Source organism: Chinchilla lanigera, unplaced genomic scaffold, assembly GCF_000276665.1.
Source record: "Chinchilla lanigera isolate Chin_1 unplaced genomic scaffold, ChiLan1.0 scaffold00116, whole genome shotgun sequence".
Lineage (NCBI taxonomy): Eukaryota > Metazoa > Chordata > Mammalia > Rodentia > Chinchillidae > Chinchilla > Chinchilla lanigera.
Genome location: NW_004955517.1, coordinates 3,062,814 through 3,083,950, shown reverse-complemented (window position 1 = coordinate 3,083,950; position 21,137 = coordinate 3,062,814). Strand labels below are relative to the sequence as shown.

The window sequence follows — 21,137 nt, the reverse complement described above, 5'->3', positions numbered from 1 at the left end:
CACGCGCGCATCATCCCACGAGGAACAGAGGAGGGCTGTGGAGCAGGTCAGGGGATGCTGCTGAGAGTCCCAGGAGCTGGAAAGTGATCCGCACAGAACAAGCAGGGATGGCACTTTCAAGGAGCAGAACTGAAATTCAAAGACAACTGGCTTCTTTAGCTCACACTCACGCATTAGCTGGGGTGCCTTAGTTTATCTGCATTTAAATATATGAGACAATGTATGATGTTTCTTTCTGGTGATTGTGGTGCTTGTAAGCGAAATATCCATACATTTTAGAGAGAGATAATTAAGGACAATGTGTGAGGTTAAATAGAGGGGTAGGAAGTAGAAGACACTTGGCATAGCTGGGCATCAAACTGACACCAAATTTGGAGGCCACTAAAGGGAAAGGGCTGGATGGGTGCATGTTTAAAATGCCTTTTGATACCAGACCTCCAATTCATCCAGCTCAGCTTTGCTTTTGCTGAGTTAGCGTTAGAATTAGAATTCAACTGGAATGCTCAAATAGCTTCTCCCCAAGGGTCTATAAAAAATAAAAACACCACTGATTCCATAATGAGTTGCCAGTTATTTTACATTAGGCATTATGTTGAGTATCAGCAACTTGTTCTGATCTAACCATTCTCAATCAACAAAACGGACTTTAAAAATTCCACGTGCAAATAGAGAAACATCTGTTAAGCCTTCTTTTTCCTTATGTTCTGATAGACATGATTCATGTTACAACAAACAAGTGCTATATAACTGATATAATCACTCTTTGATAAATGTCATTTGAGATGAAAGTGGCAGTTACTGGCAGATCCTCATAAAAAAAGATCATGAGAACTTCCAGAAAGCAACACCAGAAATCAGATTACAGCTTCCCCTAGGACGTGCGTGACACGCACAAAAGGAAAATACTATGCATATTTTGGGGTTTTGGAAGCACTGAGGAAATCGCTTTGTCTTGTAAGGAAAATGGAGGGGAGGGATACAAAAATAAACAAGAAATGATTTAAGCAGGGCAAAGATGAAAGCAATATCATTTCATTTCCTTATCTTTGCTTTTGAGAGTTGACAGAGTGTTTCAAAGCAGAGTGTAGTCTATGAGAAAGCAACCAGTAGTGAGTAAATCTGTAATTTATGAAACCTGATTATAACACTTTCCCCTGCACCTGCCTGTCCATAGACTGCCTGGCACAGTAGACCTGTGCTCCACTGCCTGACTCTGTAGGCTTCCAGAACTGCTCTAGTCAGCCAGGAGCTGGGTGAGTAGTGGCATCAGAGGTCTCTGTCCCAGCACCCTCTCTACAACAGGGCACGGCCTGGTTCACCGGCTTCATACCACTGGTGGTGTGAGATGACCTAAAACAGCTCTTTTAATAGTTATTTTTCACTTCAACATGCATTGTTTTCTAAAAAACAGGAAAACTAGTGCATCAAAGCTGTAGTTTCACATAAACTACTTTTTAAGATAAGATGAGTTTAAAAAGTGAGTTTTGAGTTGAGTTAGTACAAAATATGAGATAATTATACAGGTGATACTCATAAATGGCAAAAATCATAAAGGTGGGATGTTAACAGACAACATCTAGAAGATGATGCAGAAGATAATGTCCTTATTCTATTGCTTTGACTACTTCTTTGTTGAGATTTTTGGTGTTTGTTTCCATTTACAAAATATATGCTCAAGGCAGAAAATGTAGATACATACATAGGCGCAAATGGAGGCCACAAAAATCAACCACAACGCTATCTGCTAAAGATAAAAACAATTAACATTTTTATTTTGGCCCACCCAATACTTTTTCTATCCATTTTCCCCAAGTAAAAATGGGGCTCTGCCTTCATACTCTGTTTCATAGCTGGATTTTTCCACTTAGCAGTATCTAATGAACACTGTCCCACATTGTAAGCCGCCTTCTACAAGAAGTCTTTTGTTGAATGAAGAATGTTCTACTCCATTATGTGGTTAAGTCAGTATGCATTTTAACTGATTATCGCTGCACACTCCAGTGGGGATGGTCACCATACTCCAAAGCCACAAAGCTAGTGAGGAGTCATACCAGGATTTGCTGTACCTAAATCTGCCTGATTCTCTGCACGGAGCGATTCTCAGCTAATACACCAGTGTGTCTTAATTCAACCTGCCCTGACCTATGGAAACCAGAGCAGAGCTGCGTTTCTCCAACATTTCTCAGCGAGTAAGGGGCAAGACAATAGCAGGAACAGAGGCCCTTGCTTGAAATACAGATTCCTGGCCCCTACCACAGTCTCCAGAGTGAGAATCTCTAGCGTCGTGGGCTGGAAATATACATTGTAAAATTGCTGCCCAGGACATGCACTAAAATGTTCAACCCTTTGTGAAGCATACAATAATATCTATTGAATGAATGGAAGGAAGGGTAAGGTTATGCAGAACTCAAGAACTAAGATACCCTGTTCCCCAGACCTCCACCAGAGACGGGGTATAGGCATGTTTGGGGGCGCACCCAAGCAGAGACTCAGGTGTCCCCCTCAGGTACACTTGGAAATTCACAATGTAAGGAACATAGGGTATAAAACTCTGGCTTGTTTTTTTTTTTGTTTTTTTTTTCAGTTTTTTTCCAGTACCGGGAATCGAACTCAAGACCTTGCACTTGCCAGGCAGGCGCTGTGCTGCTGAGCTAAATCCCCAGGCCCCTACTCTGGCCTGTTTTAAAGAATCACTGGATGATCAGGTGTTCTGTCTAGTTGTGTCCTTGGCTGAAGAAACACAAACTCCACTGCTAACCCCACCTGCTTTAAAGGCAGAACCATCTTTTTAAAGAAATTTCATACTTTGATTTTCTAGCACTTTGGCACACAGAAGCCAGGCTATACTCATAGGGTCAATTTATCTCTTAGACACAATAATCTTAGTCCCTTGGCCCATGGGTTTTTAGGGGCTGACAGAAGCCCCTAAATTTAATTTCTTTTAAAATCGGAAGAAATTCATGAATATAATCTAGCCTATAGTAGATTTTTTACCAATAGAGTCATAAAATGTAATATTTAATGCTTTATTATCAAGAAGTGGCCCATGAAAAGTTACGACGTGGGTCTGTGGATCCAGGGCTGTGGGCCCAGGTGTGGGACACCTTACCTGACATGCGTTGTACAGGAGCTGGTGTTCAAATTTCTTGATGCCAAGAATGTTCTGGAACATCTCGTAGAGTTGCTCCTTGCTCAGAATCAGTTCTGAGGCTGCGCTGGCTGTCATCCGGGCCTGCTGCTTCCTGGGGTCCTCTTCCCCGCGGTAGATAGCATCGAACTTGGCCATCCAGGAGCTCAGCACGGTCTCCTTGCTGAGGCCGTCGATCTCCGGCAGGCTCCGTACGCGCTTCTCAATGTGCTTCTTGAAGACCTCCCGCGAGTCGTGGGCAGAGCAGCCCCCGCTCTGCACCATTCGGGCTACCCGGTCGCTCTTCAGGAACACCTGAGCAGGGGCAGCACAGGGAAAGAGTGTCAACCACGCAGGTGCCAGGCCCAGCACTGGCCACCACCAGCTCTCCACGTGCTCACCCCAGGAGGCACCAGGTCCGTCCCATCCTGCCCACCCCTCCTGGCTGTGCCACCTGCAGGGGAATCACTTCCACTTCCGTGTCCAAGTCTGCAAAGGGAGAGTAACACCAAGACGAGAATACCCATAGTGCCAGTGCGGATGGTACTGGGACCCCCAGGGCAGGCTCGAAACCACGGGCAGTGCCAGACCCTGGTGGTACCGTGTTTTTCCTATATTCCATTCCCATGATAAAGTTTGATTAATTCACTCTGGTAAGCGATTAGTGACATAAAGTAATAATAAAGTAGAACAATTATAACAATATATTGTAATAAAAGTGATTTAAAACATCAGCAGGGTGGTGGACTTTTGCAGATGGAAAAGGGACCCAGGGAGGAGGGAAAGGGAGGGAGGGGGAGGAGAGGGGGATTGAAAAGGGAATAAGACACCACTCGTACTAACTCCCCAGGGTGCGTGTGCACATTATGCATCACAAACATACAAACTTTAAAAGTTCATTGATTGAAATATCTATTTACTCTTGCGATTTTCCTTATGTTGTTGCTGGGCTGCAACTGACCCCAGGTAAACAAAACTGCAGAAAGTGAAACTGCCTTCAGGGGCAGGATTGGTGGCTGCAAGAGTTATATTAACATTAACAACATTAACGTGTAATCGGCAATGTCTGTACTCAGGCTTGGGTTCTTTCCCTGCCACTTCACGACTGAGGTCTAGGCGGGTTAACCTCTCTGTACCTCAGTGCTCTTCTCTATGCAGTTGGGGGTACCCAGAGCCCTCACACAGCTATTTTAAAATGAGAATCAAATGAGTTATCTTGTGAAAAGCACTTAAGCCACGCCGGGCCCACTACATGCTGTGCGAGTCGCAGCTGTCCTGATAATGTGTAAGGTTTTCGGCAGGGTGTCTGGCCCGCAGCCCCGAAATGTTAACCACGACCTACATCCAATTTTGTACCCTCAGTGATACTTTCCATAAGTGGAGTTAAATCAGTGTTGGAGAAATGCGTGCTTAATCATCTATAGTCTATCCCGAAATGGAAACTTCACGATAGCTTCAGTCTCTGGTGCAACATCTACCCTGCTGAACCCAAATTAACCATGAGCATGGGCGTGGTATTCAGTCTGATCTTGTGGATGGGAAAACCATGTCTCTAAGGGGTTAAGGGACTCGCTGTCAGTAAGGAGAGAGCCTGACGAGAACACAGGTCACTTGACCATCCCCAGCTCCTCTCCTCCTCCCGGGTGCTCTACAGAGGGAGGGCCCTTGCTAGTTGGACCAGTGCTGCCTGAGTCCTAGGAGGAGACCATCTATTAAGAGTGCTCAAAACCACAGTGTTAAGTGAAATAAATCAGATGCATAAGCTTAAATACAGCACAGCTTCTCTCATATGAAAAACCCGAAGTATAAATAATTTAAAAGCAAAAGAAAGGAGAGACAATAAGAAACAGGGAGACAGATCTTTGGTAAATGGGAAAGAAATCTTGAGATGGGGGTGGGGAGAAAGAAAGGGGAAGGCTAATAAAAAGGACTGAGGAGTGTTACGCACCTGTACCTGCTCCCCAAGCAGGTGCAGTCTCTATGCACTGCAAGCATGTACTAATAAAAAAGTGTTTTACTCTTGTTTCACTTGCTGCTACCTCTTGAAACCTCCCACAGCTGCATGGTTCCTGAGTGTCATACAGAAAAACTACTGCCACTGAGCGCTATGTTCTGGTCATACTTCAGGATCTGCGTAACTAGCCCTTGGGAGGCAGAGCAAGTGTGCACTTCCTTGTGAGGTCGAGGACCTGAACGCCCTTGCTGGCCTGTGAAGACACCTCTCAGGTCTGGTACGCTGCATGCGTACTGCTCTGTCATGCAGCCTTTCTGAGGGTGGGGAGATGGTAAAGCAGAAGGCTGGGTTTCCTGTCCACTCCGTGAAGTCCCCTGGACAGATGGGAGGACTGACGGTTTGCCTGGGTGTGTGAGATTTTACAGGTCATATGGAAATCAATCTCAGAGGCAAAGTTGCGGATGAATCCTTAGGTATTATGAGCCTTAAGAGCCAATGAATTCACATGAAACCTACCATCCTTAATACAAACAGTTTTCCCCATCTCATTAACAAGTTATGAACCTCAGCTCCAGACCTGGATCTTAGGGAACATGAAAATGTTCATGCAGATTGAGAAGTCTGGAAAGTCAGCGCAGTGTTCTAGTAGGAGTTGCAAACTGGGGTCCCGTGTCAGCTCTGCCGCTAATCTGCGGTGTGACCTGGGGCCAGTCACTTTCCCTCTTTGATTCTTCAGTTTCTTTTCTACACAGTGAGGGAGCTGAACTGCAAGAGTTTGGTGTTATCCTTCTGTCTATACCCATACTCTTCTCCTTGAACCCACTGGTCCTTTCCTTGGTAGTTACCAGCTGCTAACCCACTGTTTCAGATTCCAAGGGTGCTGTGGTGGGGAAAAACACAGATTCGGCCCTGATGGACTGCAAGACACCATCCAAATAACCCCACACGAATGTGGTTACAATCTGGAATAAATGCCGTCACAGGAAGGTACAGAGGCCATGGGCCTACTTAAGAATGTGGTCCAGAAAGCCTTCCTGAAAGAGGAATCTTGCAGGTAACATGCTGGAAGGTGAACACTGAGAAAGGTATTTCTGAGAGAAGGGACAGTGTGTGCAAAGACCCCAGCGACAGAGAAATAGGGAGCAGCTCCTTAGCAAAGGTGCTGCACGGCTAGGAAGTGACTGATCCAAGACTGGCAGAAGGGTCAAATGCCAAGGGCAAGGGCACAGGCGTTGAGGGTGCTGGCCATCCTTTTAGAGGCACTGGGGAGCCATTGAAGGTTTTGAGCTGGGACAAGGTGCAAGACTAAAGGGGGCAAGAGACTAGGGAGGGAAGCAACGGGAAGGTCTTTGTGGGCGTGCCAGTGTGTGTGGATGGAGGCAGAAGCACAGTGGGGCTCGTTCTTTGTCCTCAGTCCTACTGAACGTCACAGGTGACTTGTAAACAGTCAGTCAACCACAAAGCTATACCCTCTGCCCCACTGGTCCACCGAGGGCCCCACAAACCCGGGGGAGCCCCAGTTATACGTCTCTTTATCACACTCATTCTCCAAAAGCCCTTCCGAGCTGCCACCCGTTACTGCTTTGGACCGCTAAAAACCTGAATCTGCAGGCAGACTGTGCCCTCCAGGGAGGCAGGGTTGTCAGGCTGCTGTCTGATCACTTCTTAGTGCCTAAGACGGTGTCTGGCCCAAAGCTGGTGCCCAGTGTTGGCTGAATGACTGCAGGACTGATCAGAACAGGGCAGCTTTCCCGGGCAGAGCCCCTCCTGAGTGCGAGCGTGTTTGACTGGGCAGGAGGGTAGAGGGGAATCAGCCAGCGCACTGGTTGGGCTTCTCACAACAGACGCCGGCACTCGGGTCTCAGCTGGTGACCGGACTGGCTTGGCGACCCCCGAGTCCCAGACCCCTCACCTGCTCCTCGCAGTGCCTCCCGCTGCACCTCACGCTACTCAGTACACAGTGAACCACTCGCGGTGTGCTCTGCAGTCACTTAACCTCTCAACCTTTCTCCTTCACCGTCGCTGGAGTTAATCCAGGCTTCCTCCTTTGACAGCGAGAATTTGAAAGGGGGGTGATCTGTCTGTGCAGAGGGGAGATATGACTTCCAGGCCCCGGAGAGAGGCTCAGGGAGCGGAATGTTGGCACTGTGGAAGCAGAGGACTGACGAAGGGAAGGAGGAGGTGCAGGAGGAGGTGAGACAGCCGTGGGGGGCGGGGTGGCCGCAGGAAGCTAATTCCCAGGCACATCGTCTGTCTTGGCGTCTCAGTCTGTGGGAAGGGACGGGGCCCTGGGCCAGCTGACCTTGTGGTGAACGCAGACGCACAGCACTGATGTACAGTTCTGGTGTGTCTCTAAGCCAGCCACGAGCCTCACTTGTGTCTCTGTTTGTTTGATTCTGGTTTGGTTTTTGGTGGCTGAGGCATGAGACTTCAGCCTCAGGCACTGTGCCACGCAGAGCGCCCGTCAGTCTTCCCTGCTTCCCTGCCCCCTTCCAGACACGCCAAGTGAGAGGTGGAAAATAAACACATAAACACAGGATGGTGGCAGGTGGTCAACTCAGGGACTCGCCTCGATTCAGCAGTCCTGCCCTCCGTCACCGTGGCCACGTGGCCTCAGGACTGCGCCAGAAATTCACAGCCACAGCCGCTTCGTGTGGCTGTGCCCAGCGCAGGGCAGGGCAGGGATGCTCCTACTTTCCTGCTGACAGGGTGAGAAGCCAGGCCATACCGTCCTCTTTTGCAAAGGCTTTTCACCCCCACACAAGCCGTGGTGAATGAGATCATACACACACCCACGCAGACCCAGCTGCTATTGGTGAATGGCATATCAGTAGCGGGAGGGGTGCAGCTGTACTCAGGAACAGGGCTCTGGTCTCACCCTACCTGGGCTCAAGCCCAGGCTCCAGTGCTTACCAATCTGTTACCCAAGCGTAGTACTTACTCTTCCTGAGTTTTAGTTTCTTCACCTTTCAAACGGGACCATAATAACTTTAGTCTGTAGGATCCGCTGGTAAGGATCCAATGAGATCAGGCAGGCCAAATGGGTAGGGTAAGAATGTAATAAAAGTTGATTGTTATGTTTAAGAGAATATGATGTGGTCATGATAAATTACATATATTTACTGGCAACAGACATTGTCCATGCTGTATCATTGTACCAGACTCTCACAGCAGTCAGGGGATACAGGAGAGCAGGTCAGGAACATGTCACAGAGAATCGCCGGTAACATGGCATTCTACTGGGAAGGTCATGCTACATGCACAACTTGTGTAGAGGCAGGAGAGAAAGGGACTACACAACTGCGCTAAGTACAGGAGGTGTGCTCTGAACAACTTGTAATAATTTTCCACCCTAATATGGAAGTCCCTTGTATAGATACATGAAAAATACCTGGAGAGACATATATCAAAATTCGATACTAGTTGTCTAAGATGATAAAATTACACATGTTTGAGCCATTCAAAGGTGCTCCTACGTTAATTTTTATAATTGGCATGTTTTACTTTCAGAAGCATTTGACGCACGTCTTTTTAAGCGGAAAAATGTGAAAGCTTACCTTCTCAGGCCAAGTGCATGCTCATTTCTAAAATATAAGGCACTTTTGGATCTTAAAGCTATGCTTCCCCAAAGTGTAAAGGACTGCTGGGCAAGTTTCAGAAGCAGACCCAGGGCCATGACCTTGTGGTAGGCGGAGGATGACTTTGGGATAGGGGATCTGTTCCTGCACCTCTACCTAGAGCCTCCTTTACCCTCACCCACTTGGGGCTGGGCAGTGCCCTGACTGTGTGAACTTGCTTCTCCCTTCTAGTATCTCTATGCAGCATAGGGGCACTGTGCCACCTTTCTCCCCTGCTGACCATGTGTTCATCGTGGAACCTTCCAGGATCCATCTATATGGGTATTGCTACAGGTGGAGAAGCCTAGGCTCCGACCAGGCCAAGGGCCCACAGCCAGAGTGTAGCAGCACGTGGCCCGGACCTGCATCCTTCTCCTTGCCCACGGGGACAGGGGCTGTTACAGTGGGGAGACGCTCTTCTCCCAGGGATATACCTGTTTTAAGGTCACTGAGTAGTTATTAGGGGTTTATTTATTGGAAAATGTATTGTTCCAGTTTAGAAAAATAGGTAGGGCAACCTCACAGATGATTTTTTTAGATTATTATTATTATTATTTTACAAAAAGGTCAGCCATAAAGACTTCAAGGTCCACCCCAGGTGGAAGAAACCTACAAGTTTTGCCTGCCAAGCTCCCTCTTCTGATGACGCCGTTGAAGTCTCCCTCCCAGGAGCCCCCTTCCCACGGCACACTCTGAGTAGGATTGTGAGACTCAGGGCCTTGTCCTTCTTCAGCCAAGTAGCAACTGCAAGCTGAGCATCACCAGAGAGACTACTCCTTCCAGGGCTCAGGCCAAGAGCCGGGTGGTGCGAACATGGAATAGGTTGGGTCCACTCATGCCAATGGCAGCATGATCTCACAGACAGCTGTTACATGGCTTCTGGACATTCCACTATCCAGGCTCCCACCTTTTCTGAAGCCTGGTTATTTCCTTTGATCACAATGAAAGCCACAACAGTAGTCTTTGCTGCTGTTATTATGAGAGTTTAATTGATCCACAGTTTCTACTGCTTATAACTGAAGACCTCTGTCTGAAAAACCATTAAAAACTAGTTGGACAAAAACAAACCAGATGTTTGTTAAAGGAGATCAGCTACAAAACAAAATTTTAAAGACCAAATAAACAACCTCAGTCACGGCTGCTTCATTGGCAGAAGCCAGATACATGCTATAGGGCTCCTGAGTGAGTTTTCATGTCTCCCAGCCACACACTCCATGCCTGTTTTCAACAAAAGCCCCCGGAATTCCTTTAGGCAAGATCTGAGATTGGTAAAATTTTTCCATCCACTTCTGTTCTGTGATACTCAGACCAGCCTTGAAGGAGCCAAAATCAAGCAAGGCAAGGAGGGAGGCTTGAATTTAAGACATTTGTCTTCCAAGAACTGACAGCGTGGAAGGCTGCAGTGGGCCACCTCAGGACTCTGGCATATGAACGGAAATGGGATGCTCAGCTGATCTTGGAGCACCTGTCCCAGCCCCCAGCCCTTACAGCCCTGAGCGAAGGGACTGGAGGGGTAATCTTCTCCCCAGCTTGATCTCCTCTGACAACCGGGGCCACCAGGAAAGGACAAAATAGACCCGCACACTTTGGAAAGCCATAGGGAACCCTGCTCTTCTCTGTCCTACTCCAGCTCAGCATCCAGGTCAGAGCAGCTTGCTGTTAGTGGCAGCAGCTTGGTTCCAACCAGATCAGATGGTCGCTGTGGTGGAAGCATGTATTTCCCTACTCCCTCTACAACTGAAAAATAACTGCTACTCTAGCATGCTGACAAATCATTGCCTTAGCGAAATGAGGACAAATGCCTACACTGAGTTTTCTACAAAAAGAATCTCAGAATTTTTTAAGGAAAAGCTACATTACTTTTGTAAGGTCTTTGCTGTTGATAAAGTCAAATTTCCAATATGGTATAGTGGGGAGAGAAAGTGAGACAGACAGATAGACAGACAGACAGACACAGAGAGAAGAGAAAGGTAGGAGGAGGAAAAGGAGGAAGGAGGAGGGCAGGGGTAGAGAGAGGGTGCAAGAATGAGTTGGGAAGGAGGGTATCTGTTGGTTCCAGCTGCAGAGCATACACATGCCCTCTTGACAAGAAGATGCCCTGATTTCATACTGGAGGCCATGGTACCTCACTACAGGGACGGCAGCAGGGCTGAGGTGGAACTTGAGTTCCTGGCCGGTGTCAGTCATGGACCCTATGAACAGACTGTCTCAGCCCCACCCACAGCGACAGGCTCAGGTAAGTACACGCCACATGTGTTGTCAAGCAAGTCACCCGGGCCTGTGCTGGGATCCTCAGAGGAGAAGAGTTTGCTCTGTCCCGGGGTGGGTAAGTTAGTAGGATGAGCCTCATGTCTCCCGTGTGGACAGAACCTGGACCAGATGAAAGTCAGCACAGGAGTGAACTGAGCAGAGGTGTAGGGGAGAGACACCACCTTGCAGGCAGTTCTGGAGTCTGGATCCAGCACTGACTGCAGCCAGGCCTATTCCTGGACTATAACATTACTTGACAGGTCAATCTCTTTTTAGGCTTATGCTAGTTTGAGTTGGGAGCCTGTCACTTGTGATCTAAAGAACTCTGGCCAAAATAGAGGCCAGGAGGGGTGCACTGCAACCCCAGAGTCAGTGGGTAAAGAGGCACCAACTTCTCTAGAGAAGGGAACACCAGGAGGAAAGAAGAGCAGGCCAAGTACCTTGGAGCTTTGCCCAGCAAATGCTAATCCTGATCCCTGGACAGAGGGCCTTCACTTTAGAGGATCAGACTTCCCCGAAAAGTGAATCCGAGATTCTCTAGAGCTTTACTAATGAAGACAGCAGTGAGATCATTAGTGCCCCACATGGATATGTTACTCAAATCCTAACATTAAATATTCAGGATCTCCTTACTGCCCAGATCCTCACAAGACAAAAAAAAGAAGCTCTTTTTCATAAACTCGTCACTGTACAGGAAAATATTAGGATCACTGTAGATATCATGGCAATTTCCAGAGACTCGTTAGTATGCTGACAACTATTAATTCTCAAATTTAATTAATAGATAGAAATGGCATTTTACATTTATGTCATTAGTCAAATGAGCTTTCTAATTAAGATTTGTAATCTACAAATTTATAAACTCTAGCAAATGACTGTAAACACAGGAGTATTGATAAGGGTCTGTCTAGCCCGACAAGGGCTCTTGCATGACTCTCCTACCAGCTTGCAGAACTTGATAAAAAGGGGGAAAATTAATTTCACCCTTGGGTAGTTTCTGTGCCAAACCTTTTGTTAGATATACTGAAGTTATTGGCATGCGTCACTGTGGTGCCAACTCCCATTCCCACTGCCCGTGAAAGTCAACTGAGAAATCACAACACATCAGGTTGAGGTGCAAGGTCGAGGCTCACTGGCATTAGTGGATACTATTTATAAAATTAAAAAAAACTGCATTGGGGCAAATGTGAAAATTACCTCGACTTTTCAAATAGCTCCCTATAGGAATTTCCTTAAGGAAATGTTGTGTAGTATGAGCCTGTAGCTGAAACCAACAAATGCCACAGAAACAAAGATCATTTACTATTAACCGCTATTTAGCAAACCAATCAATAATATTTTCACAAGAGCTAATTGCAATCATGCTCCACGGTTTCCAAAAAGTGAGCCAAACACCTTAGCAGGCAAGGAGAATTTCACCAAATTAAAATCCCTCCAGCAAGTAATGCATTGAAAGCATCGTCATCAGTAAAATGGAAAATTCCATCAGGATCCATCTCATACAAATGTTATACATCCTGAGAAAATACTCAGCACATTACCTGGTATAAAAATCAGAAAGCAGTAGCTTCTACTTATAGTTTCCCCCAAAGAAAATGCTGTTATTCCTTAACACCATAGCCAGCCGCCAACCCCTGTGCGCAGGGAGAGGTGCTCCTGTAGATTGGAGGTGGCTCCCTCTGACCAGTAGCCCAGAAACCTCCCCCGGGGCTTCCACAGCCCTGGCCTTCTGCATGATGCTTCATACCTCATAGTAACTCTGGACGGCGTTCATGAAGGCCTCATCCGCCACGATCTGGGTTTCGCCATTGAGAAAGGCCTGAAAGCGGTCCTTGACTGTCTGCAGCTGCTGTTTGCTGATCTGTAAAACAGAGAGGAAGAGGGGAAAGTGAGCACTCGCTCTAGGCACAGGCCACCACTGTTCCACAAGGACGATGCGTACGCGCTGCTGTGGTAATTTAAGTTGGCACAGACTTTTTGTTCATGGGCTAGTGTTGCAAACAACCATCATTCAAAAGCAATGTAAAGCATAGTTAAACAGCTCTTGCAAACAAAGCCCGTAAGTGTGTAATACTAGAAATTAACTGCTTTCTATTTTGGTACATTTCACTTTTATCTGTGCTTTTATGGTTCCTTGCAACTATGGCATCTGTAAGCTTGAGTGGTGTAATCTCCTATCTTTCCCTGGCTGTGGAGTAGTGATGTCTCATCAGCAGCTGAGTACCAACCACAGCATGGGTGGGAGCTGTAGCATCTGCCTATACATATATTTAAAAGAGATGGTTGCTCCATATTTCATAGAAAGCCCAGCACTGCCCAGGCTCCTTCGGTGGTCTGAAATATTGCAGGACACACTACACAGAGGCTTTCAGACCTTGTTCCTGGTGTGACAGGACACACTGTCAGGAAGCAGCAGGACTTGGGCAGCTGGGTCTGATGTTATGCGTTTCCATAGAAATTTAAAATACTTTTACTGTTAAGGTTAATATCATCTGTTTTGAAATTCTGCACCATTTTTATTGTTTTGTTTTTGTTTTTTAAAAAATTCTCTTTAAAATAAAACATAAAAAAATACAAACAGAAAAATAAAGTTTAAAACTATAGGAGACTTAAATTCAACCAGAGTTTTGACTCAATCTGGCATAAAAAGCAAATAAAACAAACAAAGCAAAAGAACTCCCTAAGTTTTGGGAATGTTCACCAGTGGCAGCTGGGGTACTTTATTTAATTTTTACAACTTTGGAAGAATTTAGAGAACAGTGGAGTGGGAGGCAAGGAAAAGGGGCTGGGTACTTGTCGGCTTCATGTTTGTTATGTTTGTGACGATTCCGGGCCAGCCACATGTGTGACAATACATTGTGGAGAATCACATTTAAAAAATCAAAAGGGACAGGTAAAATGAATTTTAATACAATTTATTTATCCAATGCGTCCAAGATATTACCATTTCCAACATGCAGTTGTTATGCAAATTATCGAGATGCTTTATATTTTTAAAGCTAGGTGTTAGGAGTCTGGGTATTTCACCCTCTAACCTGCATCCGTTCGGAGCGATCATAGTGAGGTGACCCACAGTCCCCTGGGGCTGGTGGTTACTGTTGTGGATAGTGCACCCCTCACAGAGCCATTCAGCATGGGATGAGCTCACTTTGAACTCAACTTCGTTTAAGCTTCCCTGTTCTGACCCAGGCACAAGTGGAATCAAAGAAAAAATTCAGTTATCCTGAAAGCACTTGAAGCCATCTGAACTGAGGCAGTAGTTGATTTGATAATAAAGATGACACTGAGACATGAATTTCTTTTAAACATGTTGGCTTAACTGACTGAATCCATAAACTCTGAGAGTACAGGGCAAACAGGCATTTCACAAAGTTTCTTGTTCAGAATTCCTTCTAGGCTGGGGTCAGTTGCAGCTCTGAGGTTTGAGGATGGGATGGGATGATAGAGCAGGAGAGAATAATAAACCTTGCTTTTGTCTTAAGTGCTTAAGTAACCGAAAGAAGATGATGTGTGTTCTACCTGAATGACCCAGGGCAAGTCCATTACCTGTGTGACTTTTTGCTAAATAAGCATGGTGCTCGTTAGCTGCAAATATTTACTAAGTACCCACCAACTGCTCAGCCCTGTACCAGCCCTAAGGGTCCAGCTGTCACCCAAGCACACTCAACCTGCGTTTTCACTTGGCTGGGCCAGGCACCAGGGAATCAAAAGCAGTCAGGGACCTTGCAGTCTAGATGGGGAGGGAAAAGGACATGGAAGATGACACAAAATAGTTCTAGGAGTTCAGGACAGAAATTACAGAACATGAAGCACTCAAGACAGAAAGGAGCTTCAGGAACACTAACTTCGTCAGATTCAGAGAATACCCACCATGGAGCTACACAGGACATCACACACTTGGCTGGGCAGGGCCAGCTCCCAGCAGCGGGGGCATGAGGGAGGGGGATGCAGGCGGCAGAAGAGTGTTTCAGTCTGCATTTTGCCCTCTGCCAGTCTCTACCACTCTTTTCTCACCTAATTAAACACATATAACATTTACTTAGTCAGCTCTAGCTGTGTCTCACTGGGCAAAGCCAAAACAATCTACACCTCAATTTTTCCACCTGTACAGTGGAGCCAATATTGACCTCATAGACTGAAAGAAGGGTAAATTGAGCTAAATAAAATCCTCAGGGAAAACCCTGGCACAGCATGGACACTCAGGAAACGATAGCTGCAGTGCAGGTTATTTCTCACCACTGGGACTTTCCACACACTACTCCTTCAAGAATGCCCACTTGTGGGAAATCCAAATGACAAGGGCACACCATAAACCCAATGGCTGCCATGCTCCGTGTGAGCTGCCTCTGTCCACTCCTGACTTTGTGTTGTCCCTTGACACTTACTCTGCCCTGTGCTGCCCTTGTGCCAGTGACCATGTGCCTCTCTTTCCTGCCAGAGGCTCTGCTCTGCCTCTCCCCTGCAGGGGACGCTGTGGCCTGGCTCTACCTGTGGCTGCCACCACAGGCCTCAGTCTGCCCACATGTCTAGGAGAGTCTTCCCCGACCACTCAACCTAAAGCAGCATCCCTGAGCTCCTCCCTGCCACATCCTGGCGCTGTGCATTCTCTTCACAACTGCATCAGGGCAACGTTTGTCTTCTCCTCACATAAATTCGATTGCTTGAATTGTAACATACACATAAAGGAACGGGCATCATAGGCCCAGGGTGTGAGGAGTCCTCACCAGATGAACTTTCCATGTGATCAACTCTTATGCCAGATAAAGAAATTGCTCAGACTGAGAAGCTCCTGTATGTCCCCACAGTCACTGTCCCAGTGCAAAGTGACCACCAGCCTGACTTTTACCCTCCAAGCTGCGTCCCGCCTGCTTTTCACCTCGATGTGAGAGCAGCTGTACATTCTGGGGTGCAGCTGTGGCTGGGTGCAGCCGTGGCATGTTCATCACCATTGCTCATTGCATTCCACAGTGTGGCTCTGCCATAGTCTACCACTCTCCTCTTGATGGACATCTGAGCCCTCATCATTTAAGCACTGTGCTTGCATTCATAAGTACAAGACCCATATCCATTTCATATGCTGCTGAGCTTCTAGTGGCGGCCATGTAATGGGTTGTAAGCTCGACTGAATGCTTAGTGAATAGCAAGCTCCACACATATAAAACTACCAAGGTGTAATCTGAGCTTTCAAGTCAGACGTGTTAGTCAGCTTTTCTATCACTGGGATATAGTACCTGGCACCAACAAATTAAAGGAGCAGAGGTTTACTTGGCTCATGGGTTCAGAGGGTTCAGTCCATGCTAGGCTGCTCCAAGGCCTTACCACCGTGGTGGAAGGACATGGTAGTGTAGAGTTTAGTCTGCAGTGGCTGCTAAACTGTGCAGTGTGCAGGGGAACACCACCAGACTTAGACGCCAAGGCCACGCCTCTGTGACCCACCCCAGCACACTCAGAAGTGGCTGGGCAACTCTCAAGCCAGTCAAGTTGACACTCCAGCTTAGCCATCATTAAAGAACCACACCTCATCTTCGCCTTCCTAGCATTCTTTGCCAAATGTGTGAGTGAATGAAATCTCACTGAGAAGTTCATAAGAATAGCTAGTCTGGGAATCAAGGGACAGAGTTTGTCTCTGGGAACAGTTAACTGACCCAGATAAGACTGAACCCAGAAGGTGACCTTGCATGCACAGACTGCAATAATTGGCCCAGAGTTGCTGACGCTGACAGCGTGACTAAATAAACAAACAGGCCTCACTGCTCACAGAGTGATCCCTCCTAAAATAGAAGTCCATCTACCAGCCTGGGATGTGTACAGAAGCCATCCATACATCAAGGTCAGAATTCCAAACTGCCGTACCAAAGTCCAAAAGCAGAAAATCTGCAAAGATGAACCAGAATTATCGTGGAAGGAAGTGCTGCAGTAGCACTTGCTAGAATTATTCAAGCCCTCTTGGTTCCATCTACCTCATTAGCCAAGGTCTGAGATCCCCACTGCATTTCAGGCCATTTGTCATTTACTGCAGCATCCTGAAGAAGTATGAAATGGATCCACCATAATGTCACAACCATGTGTTTTCAGTGCTGGTCTCAAGACAGGGGATGTCAGAACCGGAGCAAGCTCAGGTCCCAGCCTGGCCTCACTGCCAAACCTTGGGCAAGTGGTTCTCTTTCATTTTCTTTTCTGAAAACCCAGGCTGGAGCTGCCTACTTACCAAGTAGATAAGACACCTGAAGATCAGATACAGTCATGCATGTGAGGTACGGAGATAAGTGTCTACACTGAGTGCAGATGTAAAACAATATTGTAAGTGTTATTGTTACTGTTCAGTTTTCCTCTACAGTCACACCTTATCTTCTTTCCACGCTCCTTTTTCCTTGTTCGCTCAGGGTTTGGAGGTTGCACGACAGAAGTATTCTATAGCCCTCCTTCCTTCACCTTCTCATTTTAGAGGCTGGAAAGTCCAACACTCCTTTCCAGGCTCCCTTGCAGTGAGGGGCAGCCATGTGACAGTCATAGGACCACCAGGGCAGGGTGTGTTCCAAGGAAGCATTCAAAAGCCTCATAAAAGGCAGCGTGCACGGTAGGATTGTGCATCCCTCTCTGCTGCCCACTTTCTCTGCTGAGAATACGAATATATTGTCTAGTATTGGGATTCCTGTCTTGCAACCCTGGAAGAACATCACAGAGATGTTTACCATTCCTTTTCTTTTTTCTTTCTCACCATTAGTCATTAACCCAGGGCCTTTGCACTGAGCTTGTCCTAAGCCTTTAATTTTGAGACAAGGTCTTGCTAAGTTGCCAAGGCCAGGCTCTAACATGTAATCCTCCTGCCTCTGCCTCGTAGAGTACTGGGATTACAGGTCTGGGCCACCATGCTGGTACAGGTGCTGGCTCTTATATTTTTGAGCAGCTGAAAAAAATGTTTGAACACACCCATCTCTGGACCTCTTGTGATGTGAGGAAATAAATGAATCCCCACTTGTTCACAACACTGTGTGTTTTCTCTTACTTGCAGCCAAATGCTTTCCTAATGAATACAGATGGCTTTCTTGGAGTATAAAATGAAATATACTTAGTAAGGTGTCTATTGGTTAATATGCGTCCTACTGTAGCAGCAACTGTATTACAAACAAAAGAGAAAGCAATGCTTACTTCAGAATGATGAACCTAATCTGGCAGCATACTAAGCATAAAAGACAGGGGCAGAATGTTTTGGAGGAGTTATAGATGTTCCAATTGTCCATGCAGTGAAGTCCTTTTCAGCTTGAAGTATAATGTCAACGTTGTATTTTGTAAGCTAATAATATGTGTTAGGACTTTTCCTTTTAAAAATTATCATTTGAAAAAAGAAGAGCTTTAAAAACATTGCCATAAAAAAGCGGCAAAAATGTCAATCTACAAGTGCTTTAAAAATCATCAGTTAATTTTGAAAGACTAGGTCAATGTTAATTTAATTTTATTCCTTGAAGATATCAAAAGTTTATACTATGCCATAAATTTTATTAACAAAATATCCTCTTGCTATTACCAGATTAAAATATTTTCTACTCTAAATGAAATCCTGCTTCTAGGAAAAAATAAATCAAATCTAAGAAATCACCTGAACCAAATATTTACTTATTTATATAAAATACTTCTCACATTTTATATACATTTATGTAATATTCAGAAAAGGTGTTTTTGTGAGTGTATTTGGCTTGAGGAAAAATCAATTTGAAAGACTTCATTATGAAAAACAGAAATTGGTAATTCTGAAATGGAAATTGAAAAGTCAAAAATATTTTTTTTATCACAGTGGGAAGAATTAGGTTGCAACCCTGGCCTTCCCTTTGGAACAGTTTCCCAATATTTAACAGCTCAAGCAATAAATACCTTTGTGCTTACACAGTGACAGTATTAGCATTACCTTATTTTGCTTTAAATAAATTTCAAATCACTCCATTTTTTAAAGCTGAAACTTGTTCTAAGGAATAGTAAGTGAAATCACAAGTTTATATGCTGGCTGTAGTTGAAACAGATCTGTTCCATAACCTTGTATACATCTACCACATTTCTAAAAATTAAATTTAATCATTTATTATTTTAGAAGATTAGTGTGCATTTGCAATACATAATAATTATGATCAACTTGGGTAGCTGGTACACACAATATCCCATTTTAATCATTTTAGTAAGTGCTACTTTATATTTCTTTTGTGCTGAGGATTGAACCCAGGGCCTCACCCATCCTAAGCACATGCTTTCCCTCTGAGCTACATCTAATCCAGGAAATGCTACTTTGGAAATAAAGTTTAAAATCTGTGTTATAGAGAATCCACCAAAACAATGTATACACACTTTAGGGAAAGAAAAATAGTATGATGCTTTTTAAACAGATGGTGCTACCCTCACGAAGGGGACCCTACAGGATGTTGTATATTGCAGAAAAGCTACTATACTGCTGGCTCTTAGAGAAAAATTGAAAATGCATATGCAGCAGTCTCAATAGGGAAGGTTACCCAAGCAGTAGTCTGTCATACTAATAAATGTCTGGAAGCTGACGGCCACCACTTTGAGCACCTCTAGTAAATGTAGAGGCCAGAGGTAACTTGTACTAATTTCATGGTGTCTCAATACATTTAGTATTGAAATATTTATGTAAATTTTCCTTTTCCGGAAGTGTACATATTCAGGAGACTCTGTACAATAAAAATTCTCCCTTGTGCTTTTTTATAGAGTAGTAACTGAATATCTTCAAGTTACTTACACACTAAAATATTAACTCTTTTTGATGCATTAAATAAATTAACTCTTTTTGATTCATTAAAACCCATCAGTCATGTTATTTATAAAGATCTATATGGGTAGGAAAGAAAAAATAAAGAAACTAGAACAGCCACATGATACTACCATGAAGAGTTCTACAAGCTAACAGGAAGTGCTTATGGTGGCGGAATGGGCATATTGATTAAGATGCAATTCTCTCAGAAAGCAATGATTTAATAGAAGAGGAATGAAATGGAGTGAATCTAGAGAGTAAGTGAGGGTTAATAGTTGGACTGAAGACGGGAGAAGAGGAAAATGAGAGAGGGAGGGAAAAGGAAGAAAAGGAGAAGGTCTCCTTTTCACCTCAATCCCCCAATGATTACAGGTTTTAAATAAAAAATAATAATAATATATTTTTTTCATTTTGGAGACACAAATAGTATTCACTTAGCTGCTTTTGTCAGGTGAACAAACGTGGAGTTTTAGATCTGAAGGCCTCATGAAGGCTTGTTCTAGATGTCACACCATTAACTCTATAATCTTAAACATTGCTGTGGATACCAAGAGTTTTTGTTTGCGCAACTTCTGTTGTACTTGTTGGTGTCTATTGTAGTAGGTCATGAAACTGTAAAATGTATTTATTAATTCATTAAAATAACAATACAGACTCATCACAAGTTAACCTAAATAACACAGGTTTATGAAAGTCACCATATTTTTCAAAACAATAGTGAAAAACTGGCAGCATTATGTAGTACTGCAAATCATTTTTAGAGATCAATAGAAGACAGCTGGGTTCTCCTTTCTGTTTCTGCACTCAATCTGCTGTGAAATGTTATTTTGGCTGAAGTATACAGAAGAAATCTGGCCTCCCACAGATATGTTGTGGGAAAAGGGAGGAACATTTTAATAACCTTTTCATAGAATTGTAGATGGTCTCCTCTGATACTGTGCCAAAGCTCAAGGGGCGGTATTTTCTTAAAAGTTAGCTGTAATGTAAAACTGAGAACCACAACAATGAACTTTTTTATACTCTACTGCATTGAAATCAACTGGTCTACCTTCCTCTTTGAAGAATCTGTAACTCATGCAAGTTTAAAAAGGAATCATAAATTGGCCACATATAATTTTTTGTTCATTGAGTTATGGAAGCACTCCAAATGTTGACAAATTTTCCATATTCCTTCATATCACCATTAATGTCACCAAAACAGTCTCCAGGTGCTGAAGAAAATTGTCTGGAAACTGTTCAACCAATGGTGGGGAGTTGAAATCCCACATTCTAACACTGGCCAGATAGATGGTCAGTTGGTTTTCTTGAAGTAGCAAGCTTCCTTCATTCATTTTCTACTGAACATAAATGAAATCCTTAAATGTGTCTGTTAGCTGTTCTTTGGAGCACAGTCTCTGTCAGCAAGTTGCCTCAATTTAAAAAGTAAAGAAAAGA

General features: G+C 44.8%; 1 protein-coding gene across 1 annotated transcript in view; it reads right to left on the bottom strand.

Annotated features, from left to right (window-relative positions):
* Cadps (Ca++-dependent secretion activator) overlaps positions 1-21,137 on the bottom strand; it is a 454,713-nt gene that overhangs the window by 336,233 nt on the left and 97,343 nt on the right. Inside the window, exons 6-7 of the mRNA XM_013506934.1 lie at positions 12,696-12,809; positions 3,110-3,442 (exon numbers count right to left, since the gene is read on the bottom strand). Coding sequence (XP_013362388.1) covers positions 3,110-3,442; positions 12,696-12,809 — 447 coding nt within the window. The remainder of the gene's footprint in view (positions 1-3,109; positions 3,443-12,695; positions 12,810-21,137) is intronic.